At 52.0% G+C, this 9,984-nt stretch overlaps 2 protein-coding genes across 2 annotated transcripts; one reads left to right on the top strand and one right to left on the bottom strand.

The window, feature by feature from the left end:
* Nucleotides 1–321: 321 nt before the first annotated feature.
* On the bottom strand, nt 322–3,268 carry LOC34621233. The gene is made up of 5 exons (XM_026336251.1): nt 3,066–3,268; nt 2,711–2,897; nt 2,327–2,413; nt 871–1,755; nt 322–507 (listed from the first exon to the last, which is right to left on the bottom strand). Exons 1-5 carry the CDS (start codon nt 3,266–3,268, stop codon nt 322–324), a joined length of 1,548 nt encoding a protein of 515 aa, XP_026192036.1.
* Nucleotides 3,269–4,266: 998 nt separating this feature from the next.
* LOC34621232 (vacuolar protein sorting-associated protein 52 A) lies at nt 4,267–9,750 on the top strand. Its single transcript, XM_026336252.1, has 13 exons — nt 4,267–4,749; nt 4,935–5,300; nt 5,512–5,913; nt 6,441–6,772; nt 7,055–7,170; nt 7,430–7,496; nt 7,635–7,686; nt 7,898–8,026; nt 8,311–8,466; nt 8,619–8,734; nt 8,986–9,154; nt 9,317–9,421; nt 9,601–9,750. The coding sequence occupies exons 1-13, from the start codon at nt 4,267–4,269 to the stop codon at nt 9,748–9,750; spliced, it is 2,643 nt and encodes an 880-aa protein (XP_026192037.1).
* The last annotated feature ends 234 nt before the right edge of the window (nt 9,751–9,984 follow it).

A 9,984-nucleotide genomic window follows, 5' to 3' on the forward strand; every position in this document is an offset into this window, starting at 1 on the left:
CAGGCAGGCGCACAACTTCTCTAAGCGACCCATTTTCTCAGCACTCTGCCGGACCGCAGCAAACTCCCATCGGCACTGGTTCTGGTACTTCCTAGTGATCAATCTTTGAACAGAATACTGCCACGTGGCCCCATTTGGCTGAAATGTGCTGAATACCAGTTAAATGCTCGATCATGTAGATCCTGGACATAAAAATAAGGGGCAACATGGAGCCCTCGCTTGCATCGAACACCACTTCCAGAGCCCTTAGGTGGATAGCAAAGAATTAGAAAGAATTTATTCATACGCTACAACATAGCCAAACGGACAGCGAGCCAAATTTCACGAAAAAGCAAAAAGAACTTTTTTGAGCGCCCCAACAATGTTTGGAACCCAGCCAGGCTCGTTGGGACTGCTTCCCCTGTTTGTCCCATTTGAGCCAAGACTCGCGATCCACTTTTCCGTATCTGGCTGATGGGGTGTATAAACACACTGAACAGTATTAATGAGTCCTGCGTATCGTGCCTCCTCCATTTCCACATCGAAGTAATTCGTGTGGTAAAAGCGACACAGTCGAAGCCAGCAAAGAGATCACACTATTTAGCCACCTCATTGCCAAAAAATTAAAAACGTCCTTTTACTAAAATCAAGGTGAAAGTGAAATGGCATTCGGCTGAGAAGCTTGGTTGCGTACATTCGCTTCTCCCATGCACCCAATGCGCTTTAGTCTTTATTATAGTATAGAGACACCTGCTTTAGGTGTCGCTGCTTCACAAGCTTCGTCTGCCATCATATGCCTACTCTCCCTCGTTCCCTTCCCCATCATCCCTAGTCTTCTTCCTCCCCTTCCTCGTCGTCTTCCTCCCCTTCCTCGTCGTCTTCCTCCAGAGCTTCACTACCAGAATATTTGTATTCTTCGGACACCTCTGAGAGCAAAGGATCGGCATCCTCTAGGGCTACGAGGGGCTGCTCCTCAGTGTTTGGCCTGTGGAGTCGGTTATCGCCACTTCCATGCTGGGCAACGTGGTGGTCTTGCAGGCTGTTTGCGCTCCAAGAGGCTGATGCCTTCTGCTCTGTATGAAGAGCCTCCTGCCAAGAGCCTGTCATAGCTGGAGACTCATCCACATTAAACGTGAGGGTGTTCATGTGTACACGATGGAGCTCACCGCTGTCAGCGACGCCCCTCACCCGTTGCCCCTTACGGTGCCCTGTGGTGATCTGCTGGCCTCCCTTACCCGCAGCACGAGGTTCAGTGCCAACGTGCTCGCCTGCAGGTACAGGAGGGATACTCACCTCTTCGTCTACTGCGGGTGACACTGCCATGGAGGCTTCTACCAAGCCTCCCGGTTGTCTTTCTGCTGCCTTTCGCCGCCGAGCACTTCGACTACGCGACTTTTTACGTCGTCTCCGCCGGCCCTTGGTTCTCCCACGCTGCTCCTTTGAACCCACGGCCTCTGCATCTCCCTCTGTGGCAGGCTTGCGAGGGTCAGTACCTATCGCACGCGACCCGCTTGAAGCCCTCACTGTGTCCTCCAATCGATTACTGCCACGGACAGGAGACCTTCCCCTTGCCTTTACGTGCTCTGTCTCTCCTGACCTGGCCATCATGGACTCCTCTTTTGCTGGCCGCTCCATAAGTTCCTCCATCAAGCGTCTCTTAAAGGCTCCGGGGGTTTCCAGGGGTGGCACATCAGGGGAGAACATTCCGACCCCCTTCTCACTGGCTTCCCGCTGCAGTTCCCGCAACCTTTCCAGATTTCCATTGTACTGCGCGTTCTGCCCTCTGCAGAAAGAACGTATCAGTTGCAGACACAGATTCACCTTGTCGCGTGGTATGGCTGCCCCTCCCAGTGACCGCCTATAGCAGGCTTTTTGGATTGAGCCAAGAGCCACATAGTAAGAGGCCCTCACAAGGCCCCCTTTTGCATCAACACTAAATGCACGCTTCAGACTACATAGAGTCCCGGTGACATCGTTGTGTTCTTCAGGTGCGCCACAGAACTTTCGAAGTCTGGCTAGCCACCCTACGTTTATGCCCCTAGCTGTATTAACGCTTCATGAAACAAAGGCAAAGGGCTAATCCCTAGAGCTATCTACACGCATGGGAGCTGCCTATGTAGTCTTACACGTAAATGGTGGCGAGACCCGCCAGTAATAAGGACTGCGATATATCTTCACACCACTCTCCCCGTTCCTTCTTAGTGAGCTGCAGCTCTGAGCCCTCGCCAAAACAACAGCGAAATAAGGCCCAACAACTTTTCTTCCTCGACTTGAAATGCATCATAGAAGTAATGCTCTTAAGACTAGCCTGTCTCCCCAAGGAACTGCAGGGTACCAACACCTGCACTATCAACCTTCCGTACTGGTCCTTGGCAAGCAGACGCAAGAAGACGATCCTGTTCAGCAATTTCTGCTTAGCCAACTGGGTTGCCTCCTGAAGAAAAGTAAAACGAACGCCTCACAACCAACATGCCCAGTGTTTTGGTGCACATTACCTGCAGGAAACGAGTCGGCCAGCTGAGGGCTAGGCATTGTAGGTTACAGCTAAATAAAAAGGCCCTCTTCTAGGAATTTCAGCAGGGCGAAAATACTCATGAAAAAGGTAAAGTGAATCCAAGCGGGGGCAAAGACAGTGCATGTGTCAAACAGTGTCTGCACTGCCGGCCGCGCCAATCTGATAGAGAGCACAGATGCCCCAAAAGGAACTACTAGATTTAGGGTGTCGACTGACAGCAGCAAAGGGCTGTCCTGAGCGGCCCATCTTCGGTGCCTCAGGGGCGTCTACCCCGTAAATTCGAAGACGTAGAGTCTCCCCTTTGAGTTTCCCTGTCCATGGCTGGCACTGGGCAAACAAGGCCATTCGCTGGTGTTTCTTATCCAGGGGGAAAGGATACAGCTTATGGCCATTTGGTATGTGTCTGTGGGTCCCATACACACAGGCGCATCCGTGAATGGATCGAAGTCGAAACAGTAGCAACCCTAGACTGCAAAATCTAACGTCTGTCTCCTACGATAACTCCTTAAGCTTGAATTTTATGAGCGAGTCTTGAGGCACGCTGTTGCCTCATACGCCATAGAGGCTGTACCTGCCACGGAAGGTATCCCCATCAATGACGTTGACAATCTGCACGACGATGCATTTGTGTTCGAGAATGGAAGGATATGGCACGTAATCCTCGGTGAGGAATAGAGAGTCCCCTGAAATGAATTCATGGGGGAGACACGGCAATGCAAAGGGGGCCGGGGGTTCCTCCCGAGGCACCTTGGGAGTGGATGCCTTACTGCCCATCACTGGAGAGAAACCAGCTCACGCCTCTCCAGGGTAAGGAAGGCCCTTTGCGAATCCTGGAGTTACGGCTTTGGTTGTCTGGGGAACAAGTACAAAGGAAGGTTACTCCCGCGGTTTGATGAAAAACACACAGGGGTCTTACGACGCCTTCAAGGAAGTGCAGCAGTGGCACAGGCCTCTATATCAGTGGCCTAAGGAAGGCCGTACAGGAGCTGCAGAGGCTGCCAGAGAAAGCACGCAGTATGCATATCTCCAGTATCGTGCGGCTTCCCCTTTCCTTACGTTTATACGAAACATCTAAACCCTCTCCCAAGTTGCTCGAATCGGAAGCCAAATCTGGGCTCAAAGAGAACGGCATGAGCTGGTGGGCAATGCACACTGTCTGCAGACCCTGTGGTTGTTTGTCCACTGGAAGAGGCTTGTGGGTGCCGCATACAGTCATAAGACTATTGAAAGACAAAAAAAAGGGTAAAATATTGTTACCCATGAACTTCGAGCAGCAGAGAATCCTTGACAAACCTGCCTGAAAGCGGTAACCCAGCGGTCCGTCTTGGGGCCCGCTGAGGGCCCCCAGATACAGCTGTTGTCAGAGAAAACGGTTGATGCTTACTTGCATTTGGTGTGCTGTACCACGCTTCAGTATCTCTCTGATTGCATGGCCTTCCACATTATAAGCAACCTTAGTTGGCTGTGCAGCAGCAAGTTGCATGACCCCCCAGACAACTGCGCAGCCGACTGCTGGAGTGTCGGCTCACTTTCCCAGAATACGGTTACCAAAGGTGCACCAGCATTCACCATTATCATGATGACACAAACACAACCTACTGGCGGTCTCGAGGCACTCAGATTTACTGCAGATTCCCTCTCGGTGAATCTCATTCGCAGCCACAATCAGATACTGCAATAAACCTAGAAGAAACGTACATACCCAGACGAGTACACTGCAAACGATTGTATACTCTTTCTCTAGGGACACCAAGCACCCTGCTTCTTCTGCAATGGGAGAGTTAGGTGGCCGAGCCACAGAACTTGGCGGCTCGGTGCCCTTAAGAGAGCAGGAACCCCTTGATCCTGCCACGGCTGCAAATTGCCCTTCGCTTAATGCCGCGCCTCCTACGGATGGCCTGAAGGATTCGATTTCAGTCTCTGATGGAGTGATCGGCAACGACGGTCAGAATGGGGATCCCTCGCAGATCGATGGGTCCCACGTTGAGGGGGCTCCAGAAATTCCAAGAGCCCCTGGTTTACCCTCCGCAACGGAACGTTTTCTGTCACTCGATTTTGATTCACTTGAGAAGGCCTTAGAACGCTTCAAGTTCGACACACGCCTCGCAATGGCTCTCAGGGTTCCCCCGCAGGCCGCCGTGCCGCCTTCGCAAATCAAATCAGGTCTTCCTCCTCCACCCCCTCCCCTCGACTTTCACAGAGTCTACTCGTCGGTAGACACTCTCTTGGCTGTCCACGAGCAGCAGGCACTTCAGGTCAGTAATCGAAGGAGGCTGGGCCCCTTGGAGCGTTCCCATGGAGCCCCACTCACCAGCTCGGCTGCTGGGGGTTCACCGTTACACCGTATTTCCTTCTATCACGTGCGTCTGCTACTGGTGAGCCTTCGTGAACGGTAAGTGAAATGGCTGCTTTTTGTGTGTGACTTTCTTGTTTGTCTCAGGTGTACGCCGAGAGTTGCCCCCAGATGTTATCGCTGGACCGTGAAATCGAGGGGAGCGAGCGTTTGTTGGCGGGGGTTGAATCGCGGCTGCATGCACTCAGTGAAGACTTGGGAGCCTCTGGTAGCAACACACGTCACGTGGAACAGCAAAGCAGTGCCCTTGCTACCCGAGCCCGCAACAGGAAGGAAGCCTATGTGCTGCTGCAGACTTACCTACAGCAAATAACCCTCACAAGGGAGCTCGTTAAGGCAGTCTGCGACGGGTCACTAGAGGAAGACCCGAAGGCCTTCTTGCAAGCTCTTAAGGAACTGGAGAAGAAAATAGAGCATGCTAAACAACCAGGAATGAGGCAATACAAAAGCACTGTGAGGCACACCTTTCTTCGGAATGAGTGACCCCCTGATTCTCTCATGGAAAACTGGCAGCTGTTACCCCCTATAGGCACATGCAGGGTCCCTGTATCCCTTGTTTGATCTTGTGAGCTTTTCTGGAGTTCGCCGTTGACTTGGCATCGCCGTAGAATCCTTCCTATGGAAAGGGTTCCTATGCTTTGTGTTTTGTGCGGGGGATCGTCAGGAGGCCTCCTTGCCTGAGCTATACAGGCTGCGCGACTGTGCGGCTCAACGCATCGTTAGTCACTTGCAACAGCGGATTGCGCTTTTGCGCCAGCCTCGAACAAACATTCACATTATTCAGAGGGGGGAGCTCCTGAAACACAAAGACCTCTACCTTTTCCTCACAGATCAGGCACCTGCGTCAGCTGTTGCCCTCAAGGACGAATACACCCGCGTGATTTCCTCTGTCTACGCTTCTCTTTTCAAGTCGTACCACAACCAGCTCATGGGGATGCTCGCAGGCGGAGGCACGGGACAGCAGCGACGGCAACAGCAGCAAGGCCCCGCTGGAGGACCAGGTGCTCCATGTGAGGGGCCCCAAGAGGTAGACGCCGGTGATGCTACAGCAGCAGCCGCTGGCAAGGTAAGAGCCACAAGTCCAAGGGCCCTAAGGGAGGCCCCTGAGGGTCACTCGCTCTTTGCTCTCGAGCTCATTTTCTTACATCCCCCTCTTTAGCGCTACGTATACACTGAAATTAATGCGTGTTCCAAAATACAATGACGAAAGTGAATTCAGCACATGCACTTCAGTGTGCACAAAAAGTGCTCAGTGAGTCGCAGGCAGAGCCTCGACGCTGCTGTGGTGCTTCCTCCCTATCCTTGCGGCTGCTGTAGCTGAGTCTGCTCTCAGGGAGCTGGATCATTTGTAGCCTCTGCACGGCAAGTTATGGGTTTCCTGACACGCCTGAGTTCAGGGGGAAGCGGAACTGGCCCTCAACCGAGTTCACTAGCTGTCCTGAGCAGGCAAGCCAACCCATAGCCTGTCTTAGTTTGCGCACAGACTCTCTTCGGAGGCGTGTTATCCGTTTCGTAGGGCTCGCTAACTATAGCTACTGACTTCTGGGCTCGCCTACATAATTTCACGTTGGAGAGTATGCATTTTTGCGAGAGCACTCGCAACCGTCTGCGGCTTGCACATGTTGTGGTCCTGTGCTACACAGTCTGGGGGATAGAGACGAAATCCTCTCTGATTTGGACGCGGAGCCGTTGGTCGCAGTGCATATGGCACGGCCCTTGGCGACCTCGCCTTCACAGGGCACGTCTACAGTCTACGGTGGCAGTTCCACCTCTGCAAAGTCTCTTGCCGGAGAAGGCGCAAATGTTTCGCCTACTGCTACGACAACTGCCATTGTTTCGAGTCCACCTAACGCCGTTCCTTCTACCTCCCTTGCTCAAACTCGCTGCCAAGACTCCCCAATTCTATACTATGAGCAACTCTTCAGGTATTCTGTTTGGCCCAGCTGAATAATCTACTGAGTGTCCTTACTTCGCTCCTTTGCAGCGGACATTGCTTATCTTTTTGCCTTGTGCTCTTGACGACCTTTTCACGTTGAATTCCTTTTCGTTGGTTACCAGAGAGGAAATCAAGGAGACTCAGGGATGCTCAGAAAGGGTTTCTCGGTCCCCCGTGGAGTGCTTTGCTCTCCTGATGCGACAACTATACACAGCGACCGGGTATAGATACGTAATTGACTGTGTGCATGCTGTTTAGTGTGGCTGTGCAGGTCGCACCAAAAGCTCCTCCTGGATACAGCGACCAGCGAGCTGATTTTTGTTACGGACTTCTTTCTCAACGCTGGTCAGCAGGGAAAAAAACTGTGGGCTAGGAACTCCCTTTGTGGCTTGTACAGAGTATCGAGCCGGTGACACGGAAGGAGGGATCTGGCTTGACTTTCTTACATTGAAAAGGCAGCAACGTATGAAGAATACCAGAAACCAACACAAGAGAAAGTGCAAGCTAGCTACCAGCGCGATCGTAGCTGAGTTCAAAATGTAGGCCTTGTGTTTTGGTGCATTCTAAGGGTTGGATGTTCATTACCAAGTGCTATTCAACGAGATTTTCAACAAAACGAAGACATTTTTTCTATCCACGCTACAAGAAGTGCTACAAGGCTCAGTCGACGCGATTGGTGTTGCACTCATGCTTCGCATTAACCAGCACAGCAGGTTATCTCATCTTCACCCTTCCTGAGGGCCACAGTTGCTGCTGAGTCTCTAGGAACGCTGGACGTAATGTAGTTGAGGAACGAAGACTCAGGGCAGCACGGAGCTGGGCTGTGTTGAATGCACTCTGTGTCTGTACAGACAACTGATGCAGCGGCGGAAGGTCCCGTGTCTTTCCTCTTACTTGGACCAGGTCGATGTGCGTCTGCTTCTGTCGCAGTGTGACTAGTGTAAAGGAAAGAAGATATAGATTGTCTCTTTAGTGCTGGCATATATTCGTTTGTTCATTCTGCAGCCAAGGCTAGAGTGACAAAAATGTGAGGGTTGACAGAAAGGTCGACCTGCCAAGGGCCTCCTTCTCTTCGGGTTTTTGAGTGTGTCTCTCACAGGTTCTGCTTTCACAGCGTCTGAATGACCTGTTACTGGTGAACATCAAGACTCTCAGGGCTGTTCGATCCAAGGAGATGCTGCCAGCGCCACCAGGCAGCACTGTGCCGCCTCTAACGACAGCTCCGCACCCTGTCGCACGCAGCGTTGGCGGTCAGTAAGGACAAGGGCACGGGAGAGTGAGAAACAGAGCAAGGGAGAAAGGAGAACTAATAGATAGGGGTGTAAAGGAGGGAGAGCTAGACATATTGAGCCCAGGAGCCAGTGGGTATCGTAGAAGCACCAAGATTTGAAGGCACAGGAAGGAGGCCCTCAGGAATCACAGGGCCCTTACCTCCGGCCCTCCAGTCTGACTGCTGAGGCCGATTGAGGAAGCACGCGTTTGTATGACATGTAAAAGCTTTATGGCATATTTGGGCAAGTCACCTAGACGTGGTGTGTGGCCACACACTTTGCTTGCATTGCAGAACTGGCCTCAGCATTGGCCTACCTTCAGCAGCCACTGCACGGCTTACCAGCTCTCCCAGAGGAACCGCTTAAAACGCGTCTTTCTGAGTTGCACTCTACAGCCCTCGATGTATTGATGGTAATGGTGTTTTCACTGCCCAGTGGCAGGATTCGGCTGCCAGACTCTACATAGTGATTGCCTCTTGTGGTGCCTCCAAATCTGCCACTACGTCTTAGCATGGCGTTGTCTCACAGAACGCGTTTTGGAACCCTGGCTTTGTCTTTCTTCAGGGCCTTTCCCAGGAATTCACAGATAGAAGATCTCAGCAAGTTTTCCTTTTGAACAACTACGACACCTTGCTCTCTCTGATGCACTCACGACGCGTCTTACCGGACGTCTGCGCAACGTAGGGTCACGCATTACCTCGTCCACAAAGAACACGACGGCTTTTCGAATCTTGAAGTCTTAACCATATGGCACTTGTATTTCCTTTGGTGCTTCGTTTCTTTTGCACTTGTCTTCGAAATGGCGTAGCCTAAACAATAAGAGCTGTACCTCTCCCCTTACTGCACGTGGCTACCCATGGCCCTTGCTGCGCTTCCCAGCCACCTAACCGCGAGTTCATTGCACCGTATTGCCTTTACGTGGACGATGTAGGCTGGAACACCTATTGTGGGAACAAGTGAACGCCTATGTGGAGGCACAGCTGAAGGAACATTTTGCAGATCTCGTTTCAAGTGTCCGGACAGCTGAAGAGGTTCTTGCAGCAGAACAGCCCCTCGAAAACCCTGCGCACCTCTCCGACGTGGCTCACTTAGAGCGTGCGGTAGGCCATGCATCTCTGGGCGCGATTACTGCATCACTGCTGCTGCTCCACCCATATGGTGCAGCTTTAGTCTTGTATGCTTGCCATGCTGCAGCAGACAGTTCCTGTTAATCTTTCCTTGAGTTGCTCTTAATTGCAATGTGACTGTGTTGCGATTTTCAGGTGACGCAGTTCCACGGGTGCTGGCGACAGCGTCTGAGCCAACTGCATGAGGAATCAGTCGCTGCTTTCCCGAATGTTTCCAATGCCATGGAGATTCTCAAGCAGGTGAGGAATCTTCTTTCGTAAGAGCGGTTTCAAAAGCTCCGCCAACTGAGGGTCTAGGCCTTGCCGCCCTAGACTCATGCCCGCCTTTTCTGCTGCATGCATCACGGGTCAGCAAGGCTGCCTGTAACATCTTTTCGCTGTACGACCTGGCCTGATTTCTGTTCATGCCTGCTTCTCAGGTGCTAACGCAGCTACTTCTGCTCTACACGAGATTGCAGCAAATCGTTTCTACGTGTTTTCCAAAGCCACCACAGCCTGCATGGGCTCGCCAGTTGGTTCCCCTGAATACCATTCTGACAGAGGTCAGACGGTTTTCAAGAAACATATAATATCCTTTCTGCTTTTACATTTGCTATAGACAGGAAAGCGCAGCGAATGGTCCAAGGGCTTTAGGACACGGGCCTTCAGTCCCGTGAGCATTTTGAAGTACTAGAATATGATTCAGATTCCTGTATTTGAAAGGGTGGAACGGCTTAGGTCAGTAGCAGCTCTCCGAACGTAAGTGACCATGGACTCATCTCGTGAAAAAGGGGGTCATGGCATCTCGTAGTAGGGGAAGCAAC

This window comes from Cyclospora cayetanensis, unplaced genomic scaffold, assembly GCF_002999335.1.
Source record: "Cyclospora cayetanensis isolate NF1_C8 unplaced genomic scaffold, CcayRef3 CcayRef3_contig_119, whole genome shotgun sequence".
NCBI classification, from domain to species: domain Eukaryota; phylum Apicomplexa; class Conoidasida; order Eucoccidiorida; family Eimeriidae; genus Cyclospora; species Cyclospora cayetanensis.